We start from the raw sequence: 15,481 nt of genomic DNA, 5'->3' as shown, positions 1-15,481 counted from the left end.
TATTATATTAGGCAATGTGTTAGGCTAACTTATTCTTTATGACATACTAGTTGTTATAATGTCATAAAATGTTGTTATGGAATAAAATTTCTAGTTCTTGAGGAATTAAGTATCTCTCACTCTGTCATCCGAAGAGAAAAAAATTCTCCTTAAGACAACATGCCTGTTTTCTAGTTTCTTTCACCTCTAGATAGCCATGATACAACACTTCAATGTATTGTTTGTATTCTACATTGACTCAAGCGTTCTACTAAAACTCATGATGAGTGAAAGAAAGAGTAATGTGAATATAGAATTACTAAATCCAACATGGCGCAGTTTGTAATTGTTTTGATTTCATTTTGTAGAACATGGATTATTTGCCAGCAGTTCTTCGGTGACAAGCCAGTGAGCTCAAGTGGAAGATGGATGGGTGATTTTGCTTTTCAGGCCCCAAAGCAAAGTAGACTTGGCAAGGAGTAGGGGTCACCATTAAAACAATCCATGTTTTCAGGGGTGACACATTTTGTCATTTGTAAATGTCTTCCAGCTTGGAGGGAAATGTAAGGAAATTCTCTGGAAGATGTTTTGAAGTTTAATTAAAATGCAGTTTGAAAACATACCCCTTATGCTTTGCACTTGTAAATGTGAGCGTATCAGGAACTTGCACAGAGATGTGAATGTTCTCATCCTGATGTTGGGTAGCTCTGGTCGGGAACTGTGTCTATTAATCTTCTGACAAAATAGCAGTGTGCCTCTTTGTGCACAACTGGACCTTATGGGTAACGTCTGTGCAGTATATTCATAGGATGGTAACCTGATATTTTAAATTCTCCTCACTTCCTCTGGGAGGTTGCTGTATACTCAGCACAAACCCTTGCTTCTTGTACTTTCAGGGCTGGAAAAGTTCCTAGTAAACCAGAAGCTGAAAAACAAAGGTCACTCTGGTGAAAGGTTGATAACTTGGAGCAGTTAGTCATTCTCTGGGCTTCTTGTTATTGGAATAAGAGAATGGCATGACACGGGAGTCTGAAATACTCAAAACTCTGATCCATCTCCTACATCCAGCAGACTTTTTGCTTAACTCTGCTTTTCAGTTCATTCATCCAGAAACTGAAAGAACTTTTAAGTTCTGTTCAATGAACATTTCTTGAGCACCTGCTATGTACTAATGCTGTTATCTAGTGTTGGATGATATACATGGACTAAGACAAGGTTCCTGCCCTCAATAAGTTCACAAAATAATTAGGGAAGTAACATTGGCAACTTGGAAGTAACAGTACTTCTCTTAAGGAGTTGACCCAGGACACATGATAATATAATTCAGTGAAGTAATACCTTCAGCCTTTGGAATCTTCGTAGCTACCAGTATTTAACACCTCTGAATCGTTTGATTGAGTCCTTAGGAGGAGCTTTGCATGTGGTCATGTTTTGCTAACTGTATGATAGAATCTTTTTTTTTTTTTTTTGCGGTACGCGGGCCTCTCACTGTTGTGGCCTCTCCAGCTGTGGAGCACAGGCTCTGGACGCGCAGGCTCAGCAGCCATGGCTCACGGGCCCAGCCACTCCACAGCATGTGGGATCCTCCGGGACCGGGGCACGAACCCGCGTCCCCGGCATCGGCAGGCGGACTCTCAACCACTGCGCCACCAGGGAAGACCTGGACTAAGTTTCTTTAATTTTTTTTCTCCTGACTTTTCTCTGCTTTTTTTCTGCCCTCTCCACTCTTCACCTTGAATTGGATGTACTTCATAAAATGATGTCTAGATAATTCAGCCATTCTGCTGAATTGAACTTAAATATCAGACAAAAATACATTTTAAGTGGTTTTAAGCTAATTTGAAAATGTTGGAATTTGTACCAATATAAACATATTAAACTTAAGACCATATTCAAATACAGTTAAAAATTACATCATGTTTCTTCTACTAGAAATCTTAAAGGATATATCTATGTACACATAAAATTCACCTTCTGAGACATGGTGTAATTTAGATTATATTTTATTAGACATTCTTTACAAATTTAAAATACTGCTATTTTTACATGCGCAGAGGAAAATCAGTTTGGATAATTATTTAGGCATTCATTAAAATCAACCACAATATAGAGACACTTTATTGTGTCATTTATCAACATACTTGATATGTATATCTAAAGTGCATTATGTTACAAAAAATATAGAAATTCAGCAGCACCAAGACACATTTACAAAATAAATACATCAGTTGACAAAATAAATTATGGTAAATGTGATAATAATAATTGGATTAGCCTTGGCAAAAAAAAAAATATTCACAATGACCAATGTGCAGTTTCATAGAGCAACGGGGGAGACAGTTTTATTCCAATGCATTTACAGTATTTACAGACAATAAATATTTCTAATACTTTCCATATGTTCATTATTACAGAATCCTGCAATATGTCTTCTGAACGTCTCTGCTGAAAATTTCAATGCCTCCTGTAAAGAGAAAGAAGGGAAAGAAGAGGAGAAAACAGGTTAATTCTCTTTACAAGTGAAGAGACATAAAATAAAGGATGTAAATTAAGGAATATAGAATCACAATAGAAAGGGATTCGGGGGACTGCTTGTAAATATCTTTTACAGAAGGTGATTGTGGGATCCACCTGACTTTCTAGAACCTCTGCTACAGGCCAGGTCTTTAATCTGATCAAATGGTCAATGTAGAGCAGAAAGGAAAATGGGTAAGGGACAAATTTGAGAATTCAGAAATAAGGCCAGGTTGTGCAATACATCATTAAATACACCTTGCTTAGAAGTTTATTCCCCGGTGATGCCCAACAGAGGTGATGCAAAGGTTGCTTATTCTGTTCAGGTTCTCATTTGGCCAATCTCTCACTAAGATAATGGGCTGTTGTGAGGGTAGAGTGTGTGATTTGGGGTAAAGGTTAGAAGGATGTGTAATTAAACAAAGTATGTTTGGTTGATGATTTGATGATATCTGTCCTTCCTTAGCTGTCCTTAAACACTAATGAATAAAACTATCATTGGATTTTAGTTTTTGAAGCCAAAACTAAGAGAGAATTGCTGCTAGTTTTTTGACTGAATCTTGCATTAGAGATTGGGAAAGCCCATTTTAAATTAGAGAATAAGAATCAATTAATTTTAAAGTATAAAATAACAATATTTCACATCACTGTGTTTGTTTTATTACCCAAAATAAGTTACCACTTGGGACTGACACCTTTTCAAACCCTTCTAAACACTGGAATGACAGTATTTTAAGATGAGCTAGTGACTTTTTCTCTGCTTTCCTCTCTCCTTTTCTCTTCTCTCTGTGTGGTCTATTTCAGGGAATACATATTGGTGTCAAGGAAACAACTACGGAATGGAATCTGATTGGCTGTGTCACTGCATTAACAGCCAGAGTTTTACATGGCAGACCTGCATGGTTGTGAGACCTACCAAGAAGCAAACTCTTGACAATTTAGGAATTTTATGTGCAGCTTGAAGAATGAAAAGCAAGTTTAGCATTTAGGGTGTTTTAATGTCTTAAGGAATTGACCTCTTCACCAAGAGTCTTGTTTGGAATGATAAAATAGCTCCTAGTTACACAGAAGAAAAATAGTTTACGATTAAAATTTTAAATGGTAGGTGGATATGGATGGATGCTATGAATAAAGTCCAAAAGGCAACTGTCAAACTCAATAATTTGCTTACTGTACTGATTTTTAAATGTCTTGGTACTAAATGGTATTTAGTGAATTGAGTTTAAGAGTAACACAAGCAGGGAGGGAATGAATAGTCTCGAACAATTATTTCCTCAGAAGGAAAGAAAAAGGAAATAAATTAAAGGACCAAGGAAAAGATCTTTTGATTAAGTTTCACCCTGCCCAGCCAGTTTGCTTGTTATCTTTCCTTCTGATTTCCCTTTAACAAAGGCATGTAGTGGAACAGTCAGGTAAAATATATACCATGACCTAAAAGTATATGTATATGTTTATTAAACATATGAGTATGACAACACTTTAGACCTCTAGCTCTTCTGTGTACTGAAAAGGTTTTATATTATTTCTAAATCAGTGTTTGCCAAGGCAAATTATATGGTCTCAATTAAATGAGTTCTACTGTAACTGGACATCTCATTTGCAACATCAAAAATTCCAAAATGTAATTTCCAAAATTTAAAGCTATGTATTTTCCACTGAATGGTTCACGTGAGAGGATCCAGACAGTGTTAGCACAATAGTTTCTTTTAAGAAATACCACCACTATTATATAGTATAATAAAGTCCGTGCTTGCTATATCATCAGGCCTCTTAAATCATAGTATAATAATGCAAAGAGATTAAAGAGAGGACATTAATAAAAGGTTGGTTGCTTACAAATCTTTAAAATAGTAATTCTGAAAAGATTCTAGTTGGATTACAAAATTTGCATGACCCCATATGTTCTCATCAGTACACTCCTGAATTTCCCCACTCTTCTCTACACCTCTATTGCATTGTATTGGGAGAATGCCAACATCTGGCTGCCAAATGAACAGTGCTTTCCATGAACATCCCTCAGAACCAGGGAACAGAAAGGAGAAGCAGAAGTATTCTACTTCTTTCAGTCCTAGGTCTGGATTTGATTAGGGTACTGCCTAATTTTTACTAAATCTATTTTTTTAAATATCTTTATTGGATTGTAATTGCTTTACAATGTTGTGTTAGTTTCTGCTGTACAACAAAGGGAATCAGCTATATGTATACATGTATCCCCACATCCCCTCCTGCCTGAGCCTCCCTCCCACCCTCCCTATCCCACCCCTCTAGGTGGTCACAAAGCACCGAGCTGATCTCCCTGTGCTATGCAGCTGCTTCCCACTAGCTATCTATTTTACATTTGGCAGTGTATATATGTCAGTGCTACTCTCTCACTTCGTCCCAGCTTCCCCTTCCCCCTTGTGTCCTCAAGTCCATTCTCTACGTCTGCGTCTTTATTCCTGTCTTGCCCCTAGGTTCTTCAGTACCGTTTTTTTAGATTCCATATATGTGTGTTAGCATACGGTTACTAAATCTGCTTTAACTTAGAGACACCTTTGGGATAAGAATTGACGAGGGCTGGTTTTCAATTCTCCAGATATTTAAGAGCATTGCAAATTTTAAATGAATAGAATTCATTAAAAAGTATCTCTACTTCTGTTTTTATAACATATATATTATATATATATAATGGATAAAAATAGGTTCTGGCAATAAAGTAAAACCCTTGCATTAGTTATAAATATGTACAACTAGGATCATATCTTAAAATACACTGAATATTTGCATTACACTAAGATTTATGGGGTTTGTTACCCCTTATAGATCCATTAGATATCTGCAGAATAGATAATTCACTATGCTAAAGATTCCTCTAGTGCCACTGCCCATTGATTACTGAAGCTGTACTACTTAACCAGTATAACTATTATTTATATGCTATTTAATGATGGGTTTTGTCAGCGTAACTCGAAGATAGATGTGATGGTAAAAAGGTTCAAAATCCCCTTTGAAACATCACTCTGTCATCCTATCTCTACCAGTCAGGGGAAAGGATTGGACAAGTAACAGGGGACTCTTTAAATAATGAGATCATTACTGCATATGATGCATTCTTGTGTTGTTTTCCTCTTTCTTTCAAACCCCACAGAAGGGCTGTACTGAAAAGTAAAAACCAAAAAAGATCCTATCAGCGGAAATGCAGGGGTAAAGAGCAGCACTAACACGGCGCTGGCCTAAGCGTCAGGAAATGAAATAAAGGCAGCTCTGAGGACCACCTATCCCAGTTCCCAGGTCTGCTCAGTTGCCTTAACTGTGGAAGGCCTTCCTTTTCTATTTTATAAAATGAGATTAATACTTGCCCCGTTTTTGCCTCACAGAAACACACATAGGTAGCTAGCTAGCTAGATAGATAGATGGATGGTACAACCAGAACGAAATCTAAAAGCACCCAAATAATAATTCCATGTAATCTCACTTAATCTTCACCTGACCCAGTGAGGTTGGCACAAGTACTATCTTTATTTCACCGAAGAGGGGAGTTAGTCTTAGAAAGACCTTAGAAAGGAACTTGCCCAATGTTATGAGCTTTAATAAGTTTAGACCCAAGACTTGAACCTAAGGGTTTTGGCTCCAAAATCTGTGCATATGAGCATCTGTGAGCTAAGAATAAACAAGCCACATAGATGTGGTTTTATTATTCCTACTGTAATACCCTAGAGGAAGTATTTCAACTTGCTCTGGACAAATAGATACATGAGAAAAACTTATATCTTATAACGAAGTCTATACTTAAACATTTTCAGAAATCATGATTTTTGTTTCATGAACTGGTAGAAACCAGAGTTAAATTTAATTAAATAAATGTAAAGTCTGTGTTTAAATTTTTAAATTTAATTAAATGAAAATATATTTAATTTTTAATTAAATTTAAATTTTAAAATGTGGACAGCTGAGAACTGTTTATGGTAAGATATTTTTCTGTAGTGTTTGTAGGTCATATCAAAGCCTTCTGCATTCTCCCTTGGAGTAAAAAAGAAAGAAAGAAAGAAAGAAAAAACAATCATAAAGTTTGACGTGGTGTGAGTGGGGGAAATCAATACGTTTCTCTAACAAATAGTGAAGGTGCAGTAGCTTCTAAAGCTTGAGTGAAAAAAATGAAAGGGGTTAGTAGGGCACTAAAGGATTGGTGTCGGGATTTGTTGGTGGAGAAAGAAGCAGGGTGATTAAACCCCCGTGGGTGTTGAAGGGCTAGGAGCACACTGCTTTAAGGCAGGCCGTATCCTGAGCCATCTTGGTTTTGTAAGCTTTTAAATTGTGGAGCCATTGATGGAGGGACAGATAGGGAGGAGATTCTAGGTCTGTGCAAGCCAAAGCAGAATAGAGGCTCCACACCCCACCTGGGGACACAGAGGAGGGGCTGGGGCCTCGGGAGCCGGTTACCGTGAACTGAGCTCCAGCGATGTCGCGGAGATGTCAGACAGGTGGTCCCCTTCCAGCCAACACCCAGCCACACCCGAGTTCAGCCAGGCCGATCGAGTTCGCCGCTTCTTCTTTTCCTGCTCCTTGCGTTTTCCAGGCTTGCTTTTCTTTTTCTTGCCGGGTGTCTTCAGTGGCTGCTCTTTGTACGTCTCCACCTTGTTGGTTTCCTGAGTCAAGTATCTGCCCTCATCCTCAGACCCAAATCGGACGGGGTGGTTCTTGGTGTTGGGAACAGGCTTGGAGTTGGGGGACACCTCCGAGGTAGCTCTGATTTCAGCTGTGTGGATTTCCGCGATCAGATGGTGAAGGAAGAATCGTCGGCGTAAATCTTGGATGGACTTCCCTTTGTCATGGAGAAGCTGGTGTTCAGACACAGCTCTTTTGCTTTAAGGGAAAAAGAACAGGAGGGGAAGGAAACAATGACATTTTAGTAGATGGCAGAGACCACAAAGACTTGAGGAAAGCCCTTTAAATTGTCTAGTTGATCCAATACAGGATACAAACTAAGCTGGGAGAGCTGAAAGCTGACTGAGCAGGGAAGGGGCGAGAGCGGAAGGGAAGAGCTGGCCGTTAGGAGGCTCCAGCTCCAGCCTCAGCTATGCGGCTCCCTAGGTCTGTGACCTTGGTGAGAACATGAACGTTACCTGGGCCTCAGGGGCCCCATCTGTTTAAAAGGAAAGGATCAGATTCTGAGATTTCTATGTTGTCTTCTCAATTTAAAATATTATGATTCAGTTATTCAAAGAAATGGACAGAAACCACTGGGCTTTTTTTCCCCACATTTTTCAGAGTTGTGTTGTGGAAATAAATCCAGGTGTCCTAGTCTGGGAAACAAAAAGGTGGCTGATTTCACCTGAGTACTTGCCCCAGGCACACTTGTGCATGAGCAGGCGTGCATGCACACATACTGCTCCCCACTTGAGAAAATAATACTACTACTGAGTCTCAAAGAAGAGCAAGCTCTACTAGTAAAAGCAAACAAAGACTGAAGGATGAAGTGAGCTGTGAAGCCTGTCTAGGAAACCACCTAACACACTGAATTTGAACGTGATTGATATTAGACTATGGGCTACCAAGAACCTATATTTGAAGGCTAGTTGTCAGAGAGAGCATGCATCATTTTCTGTAAACTAGGGGGTGGTCTCTTTAAAATGACTTTGAGTGTTTAGATTAAGTGAGATCATTCTATTTCATCTGTGCGTCTTTTTTTTTTTTAATTTAGAATTTCAGAGGGTAATATCCTTAGTACTCAACTGAGAAATTCACTTTTCTATTTGTTCTTTGTCTTAAAAATATCTCTAGAAACAAATATGATTTTCCTATTTAAACAACACTCTAATGAAAATATAGTGAAAAAGAATAAACTAATTCTCTATCAATTCTTTTAGATAACACCCCGACTCCTGCTTAAATGTCCATTCATGCATTCTTGTATTATTCTGTGTGGATTTATTAGCCACATTTAGGAATTGCATACATGAATCAGTCATATTATGTCTGCTACAACTATGCTGCACCTAACTCCAATTTCTACCACTGAAACGACCCCCCAAAGTGGCTCATTTTCAAAAGTATCTGAAGGGGCCTTCCCTGGTGGTGCAGTGGTTAAGAATCTGCCTGCCAATGCAGGGGACACGGGTTCGAGCCCTGGTCCGGGAAGATCCCACATGCTGCGGAGCAACTAAGCCCGTGTGCCACAACTACTGAGCCTGCGCTCTAGAGCCCGCGAACCACAACTACTGAGCCTGCGTGCCTAGAGCCCGTGCTCCGCAACAAGAGAAGCCACCACAATGAAAAGCCCGCGCATTGCAATGAAGAGTAGCCCCCGCTCGCCGCAACTAGAGAAAGCCCATGTGCAGCAACGAAGACCCAATGATGCAGCCAAAAATTAAAAAAAAAAAAAAAAAAAAGTATCTGAAGGTATTTCACAGGGCTGCATCCCACGTATTGTCATTCTCCTGACACTACGATAGATTTATCTGGTCTCTTATTACTTTCATTAATACAACTTTAACTCCTCAGAGAAATATTACAATAATAAATAGCACTCTCCTCATTTTACAGATGTGGAAAGTGAGGTTCAGAGAGATTAAAGGCCTCACACTTGCTCACATGATGAGAACAGGCAGAACCAGGCTCCAAAGACGAAGTTTTTGATTCTAAAACCAAGATTGTTTTTTGACTTCCTCAACCCTTTCTCTTGCCGAAGCTGAAGTGTATGTTGAGGAAACAAGAAAGGAAGGGCATAAAGAGCCTGTGGTAGGCACCATGGCAAGGGGCAAACGGACAGCAATTTATCAGTTTCCTTGAAGACCAAGCTTGTCCCAAGAAGTACATTTTCCTCACCAGAATAACGAACCAGGATTCCTAGTCTGGATTATCACTGGGGGAATGAGAGATTGTCTGGTTATATTGTGAGTCCCAGAAGGGTAAGGCATGAAAACACAGTCATTATTTCTCCGGACCTTATAGCCAGAATACCAGCTTCCTTTCAGCATTGTAGCGTGTGCACTGACTTTAAGCCATGAAGCTTGTGCAAAAAAGACATGACTTAATGGAAAGGAATTTAACAGGAGCCTGGTTTAAATGAGGCATGAAGGAGTCTCTCTTCCTTTTTGAAGGTGCCACATGTGACTAGATTAAAATTCACTTACTTTGTGGCAGTAGTTAGTATCCTGGAAACTTTTAATAACCTACAAATTGGAGGCTTTGCTACAACAGATTTATATTGTCTAATAACATTTTTAAAGAATAGGACTGATATACTTGCAAGTATTATAAGTATTGCAGTTTAATAAGTATCTTTTAGCAAAATGTCACATTAAAGAAGGAAGATCTTAGGCGTGATCAATTATACTATTTGGAGCTTTTATTATTTTCTCAATTCCTGGCAGATAGCCACCCATCTGTATTGTTCTCCAAATGTATAATACAGCCTATTGTAGCTTAACTTGGGGTCAAAACTTTTAACAGTTAGTCTGTTCTAATCAAGCCACCATTGCTCATGCCTCCTCTGACTGGCATATATGCCTGTCATCCTGGCTAGCCTGTCAACTGTGAGTCATGGTGCCTTCCTAACTCAGGCACTGCTCTTTCCCAGGATGGTTCTCATGGGAAATGGAGAGATCACTCTATCCTCTGTTTTATAAAAAGCCTACAATATGGCACAACTTTGTCCAGATTAAAATAGTACATCTTTCATGGGGTACCAAGATTCTTTCTGCCTTTTAGGGGTAATTATTAATATATTAGAAAACACAGACTTTCTCAAATGTTAAATCGGAAATGCTGTTACGTAATTTACTTACTAGCTCAAAGATGTCTGCATTTAAAATATTGTGAAGAATGAATTTCCGATTGAGCAACTACATTAGAGGATCAGGGATATAATAGTGTCTTTATTGTCAACAAGAAATAAGGTCCATGGAGTGTTCTATTTACTTTCCAAATAAGACATTAACTGAGACAAGGGTAAGTGACTAACATGTACAAACTAGATGTACACGGGGGGTGGGCAACATGTTCCAATTAGGGAGGCTTTCACTTTAGATAATTCTGAAGTACTTAAGTTGTAAATATGGCCTCAGTAACAGTCTGTTACTTTGTATGTCTGTAAACATTGCATAGCACAATGGTTCATATGACATTTATTACATACCCAACATGGAAAAACAAGTATGCTATGTTCATGGTTTCCTTTGATTATTATTAAAAGATGCAAAAATGTGGAGGACATGCTTAACACAGATAACTCTGAATTCAGTCAAAATACAGCTCTTCTGCCTTAAAAAAAATCACTCTCAAGGGAGTTTTCAGGGAAGAAGATTAAATTTCTAAGGAGCTCTCATGGAGCAAAGGGAATAGCTGGAGAGATGGGAATTCCGTTTTCAGCACAGGAAGAGATGGCATGCTCGTGCTGATGCTAGGCACCTAAGGAAGGCATGTGGGTTTGAGAAGAAAAGTTCTGTGGTACATGGAAGAGTCAGGGTTAGGGTGTTAGAGTTAAGATGACTCACCAGAAGTCCCTTCCAACCCAAATGACTCAGTCGAAAGTTATGCTTTTCACTAAGTGGAATAGACCCAGTCTGGCTCCCAAGCAAATCAGTCAATGATGTTTTAGGTTTCTGAATCTGCTGGGGCTTTCTAAGTTAAACACAAAGACCGCCACCTGCCGAAAGCCACATAAATCTGGACAAGAATGTCCGCAGGTCTCCAACCTACTCACGCTCTAGACTCATTAAGTAAAGTCCTTTTGGACTCACAGGTCCGGAAGGTTCACAACCTACATTGCCATGGCATGGGAAGTGTTATTGTTGTAGTAGTTTCCTCTCCCTTAAAAGTTAGCCCTTAGCTAGAAAACATCTAAAGCAGTTTCCCTAATACTTGGTGTGAAAAGTAATCGGGGAGTAATATGATTTGATTATATGTTAAAATTTCTTTCAAGAAACTAGGTTGATTTGTCGTAATAGTAGACTAATGCTTTGTCTAGCACACAAAATTTACTGTTACTTGGTAATAATGCAAAAATAATGACTTGTTTTTTTAAACTCCATTTGGCTGCAATAATTTGATGAAACCTTTTAATCTGCTGATGATTTCAGCCTCCATGAAAAACCATGGCTGTAATGTGATGATCTATTAGCCATTAACTATAAGAATGTTTTGTGGTAGTTTTATAACCATCTGCTGAGTGTGAGTGTTTAACTGCAATATTGTATTTCACCCACAAACAAAACTATAACAGAGTCTCTGGATGCTAAATGGTTTCTGATGTGTCTTTTGCAAGGTGCAACAAGGAAAGAGTTAAAAATAGCCTTTAGGACTAACTTAGCACTAGTTTTATGTCATAACTGTAGATTTAATCATGGCCCATTTACTGTTTCTCAAAAGAGAAAGCAGGTATTTCTTAAGCAACTTTAAAGAAAAAAATTGGCTCTGTTCCAAGACAGTATTTTTTGACCAAATAAATACAGCATTTAAGTGTGCTTTTAAAAATTTAGTCTTCATCTATATTTATATATGGATTTTACATAACTGAATTAAATACAAGTTTCAAAATGAGCAAAAAGCCAATACAATTTCCAGACATACATCAGCAAAATGTTGATTTGAAGAATACAATGCAGCTTTATCTTCAGCACAATGTTCTACACGATTTGCCTTAGGAGATTCATGATAGATTTTCATTTTGGTGCCAAGGTTCAGACATGTCTAAAGTAATTTCATTTAAGGATTTTCTGCTTTAATAATAATAGACCAAGGGCACATATAAAAAGTTGCCTCTTTGTACACCCTTGGGAATTTACAGGGAAGCACCAGGAACTTGATTGTAAGCATTAGATATTGCTATTTTTATTGTTAGTGTAAAAGTTCTCCGTAATTCCTTCATCAGAGGCAAACTTGTCTCAGTTCTCAAACTTTATGGTTTTCCCATCCTGAACACCGAGAGTGCAGCTTAAAGATCACCCAAAGATGGTCTTACACACATTAATGAACTGCTAGGTCCAACGGATTACTAAGCTAGTGTACGTGCCCGCTCTTCCAACTTTTCAGTCACAAAACATGGGGTTAATTCTCTGGTGTGCTTTGAGGTATGACTATTTTAAAGTCAAAATTATCCTTAAAGAATCACCAAATGAAAATGCCAAGATACAAGTTTCCAGTCTACAGTGCAAATATTTGACTCCAGATTAAAGAGCTGTTAGCAATAATTCCAAGGGGGAAAAAAAAGTTTCCACACCTAATATTCATTTTGGAATCAAGCACTCTAGCGTTCTTGAACGGTATCAATACCAATGTTGGAGTTGTGCCATTGCAAAGTTGTTACTACTTCATTATATAATATGCCTACATTATGTAATGTGGTCCATTTTATATGCTTAAAATAATGCCATTCATAATAAAATTGATGTAAAGTTTTTTGCTTTTCACACAAAACCTGCCACCCACATGCAGTGTGTACGTTTACAAGTGTACACAGACATATGTCTCCTGGATCCCTCAGCTTCCTCCGAGTTATCTAAGTCTCTTGCAATCTTCACAGTTTCAATATCTTCCCAGGTCCTGAAAGTAACCCCCTGTTTTTTTTTTCACTAAAGGTGATCTTGCCTAGAGGAGATTCTGTAAAACGCTCCCTCTCATGGAAACACAAAAAACTTGTCTCTTGCCTGTTTCCCCTTGAGGTTCAACCAGTTCTCCCGCCGGGTTTGAGGAGCCGGGCTCAGCCCCGGGCAGGTAGCGGATCTCTCCGCTCTCTAACCCGGGCGAGGAGCATCAGTGACCGCGGCGAGCCCTGGGCAGCGCCCCAGCCTGGTGGCCTCTCCCCCTGGACTCCCCAGCCCTCACCCGGCGCCCTGGGGAGGACCGGGCACTTACAGTCGGCGGCCGAGCTCCTCCACCGAGCGCCCGCAGGAGGGCACCGAGTAGCTCAGCAGGAACACCGCGACGCTCCACTGCTGAACCAGCCTCCACAGCATCGTATCCTCTCTCTCTGGGGACCTGCAACGGAGAGGAAAGGGGCCCGAAGTGTCAGTCCGGCATCTCCATCTCCCCGCCCTACCCCGCTGCGCCCCTTCAGCCTGCTCTCAAATAGCCTCTTCAAGGGCATCTCCCAACTTGAAAAGAGCAAGAAAAAAACTTTCTCTGGAGCCTCTCGGCACTTACTTATTTAGGAACAAACTACTGTGCTTTTTCCAAACCACACAGGCAAAAAGGGACCAAAAAGAGGAAGAAAAAAAAAAAAAAAAGAAAAATCAGAGGCGCCTTCTCCGAAATAATAACCAAAATGAAATGGGTTTATATATGTATCTATGATGAGTAGCGTGTTTACACGTCTCCCATAGCAATGTCTAATTAATCTGGCCGGCAGTATCTTGGGTTCGGGAAGCAGGGCTAACCCCTTCTTAAAAAAAAAGAGAAAGTTTTCCCTTCCGAAGTCTGCTTCTTTGCGAACTAGGCCGTCTTGTTCCAGAGCCACTTGCAGCGAGACCCACATATATATACCTAGCTGTCTGTCTACCTCCTCTGGTGGGCTGGTTGCTTCCGGAAAGTTGATTCCACACACCCTGGGAACCAGTTTCAAGTGCGTGTGTCGTCGATCAGGAGGGCCAGGTGGCGGCGAGGGCGGGTTAACAGCGGCGCGGAGGGGCGGCGGCGGCCTGAGCGAGCGGCGGGGCAGCAGCGGCCCCGCTTCACGACCGGGGAGGCATGCTGGCCGGGCGGCGCAGGTTGGAGGAGAGTTGAAAGCCGAGCAGAGGAATGTTCACACGCTCGCAGGCAAACCTGCCGGAGAAGTGAGCGAGTCGCAAAGAGGTGGCGCCCTAGGAACGCGCGCGGGGCGAGCAAGGGCGCGGGCGCGCGGGGGGCGGGGGAGGCGACGGGCGGCCGGAGCGACCGGAGGGGAGCCCCGAGCCGGGAACGTCCCGCCGGCCACGGGGAGCCCCCCTCCTTCCCCGCGGCCCCCGGCGCTGCCCGGAGCTCCCCCGAGCCCCACGCCGGAGCGCTGGCCCCGCCGCGCCAGCCCGGGGCCGGGGACGTGGGCGGATCCGCACGTTCCCGCCGGGTCCCTCCGGCCCCGGACCGCTCCGCGGATCTGCGAGCCGAGGTCCCGAGGGCGTGCGGACCACCCGGAGCAGACACGACCCCCGTCGCGCAGCTGCAGCCGAGCCCCGCGGGACTCGAGCCCCGCGGGCGCCCAGGCCGCCGGGGGCGGTCGGCAAGGAGGAGGCCGAGGAGCCGGGGCGGAGAGCCCGGGCGCCCGGCATCCTCGGCGGGGAGGTCGCGGGCCTTTGGCCAGTGCCTTTTAGGAGCCTTAAGCCCGCTTTGGGAGCTCCGGGAGCGTGATGGGAACCCTCCTCCCTGGCCCTTTCCTGGGACAGGCTGAGTGGGGAGTGTTGACTAGGCAGGGGGGAATCCTTCGCACATAAGAGTAAAAACGGTTTCAGACTTCAGGTCGAGATGGCATTTCTTGCTGTCTCAGAACAGCTGAGGACATCTGGAACCTGTCCAAGAAAGCCCGCGCACAGGATGGAGACCCCCTTTTGAATTGCAGAGGGGGACCGAAAACTCCTGGGGAGCGCACACGGCCCTTCCGCCCACAGACAGGAGTCTAACCCACTCTTTTCCCCGATAACCTACTCTGTTCCCCGCCCCCCCGACCCCGCGTCCCCTGTTACATATTCTAGGATGACTATCCTTGTCGCTTCAGCCTGCAGAAGCAGCGGAACTATCGCTCTAAGCTGCTCTGCCTCGGAGAAGCGAAGGGAAAGCAGGGGGTTTTTCCCAAAACTGTTGGGCGGGGAAGAAAGACTGCTCTGAATTACTGGGCAGTATCGTCTAGGGAGGGCTTGCAGCGGATGTGAACGCCCTCCCCACGGACTCCTCTATCTTTCGGAAATGAACCCGGGTGGTTGGGAACCATTCAAGAGGTGTTTGTCTTCTAGACAGACAATCCCACTGGTAGGTTTCACTACTCTGTAGAAGGCTAGTGTGATTTAGAGATTTGAGATGATTAAGGGAGCCTGACCTTTAT

The 15,481-nt window shown here is 41.9% G+C and overlaps 1 protein-coding gene across 1 annotated transcript; it reads right to left on the bottom strand.

The window, feature by feature from the left end:
• Positions 1-2,318: 2,318 nt before the first annotated feature.
• Positions 2,319-14,048, bottom strand: PTHLH (parathyroid hormone like hormone). Its single transcript, XM_079715866.1, has 4 exons — positions 13,954-14,048; positions 13,327-13,449; positions 6,913-7,335; positions 2,319-2,443 (listed from the first exon to the last, which is right to left on the bottom strand). Exons 2-4 carry the CDS (start codon positions 13,425-13,427, stop codon positions 2,434-2,436), a joined length of 534 nt encoding a protein of 177 aa, XP_079571992.1. The 5' UTR covers positions 13,428-13,449; positions 13,954-14,048; the 3' UTR covers positions 2,319-2,433.
• Positions 14,049-15,481: the final 1,433 nt, after the last annotated feature.

This window comes from Hyperoodon ampullatus (genome assembly GCF_949752795.1).
Source record: "Hyperoodon ampullatus genome assembly, chromosome: 11".
Lineage (NCBI taxonomy): Eukaryota > Metazoa > Chordata > Mammalia > Artiodactyla > Ziphiidae > Hyperoodon > Hyperoodon ampullatus.
The sequence above is the reverse complement of the archived record's forward strand: the minus strand, read 5'-3'. Positions and strand labels throughout refer to the sequence as shown.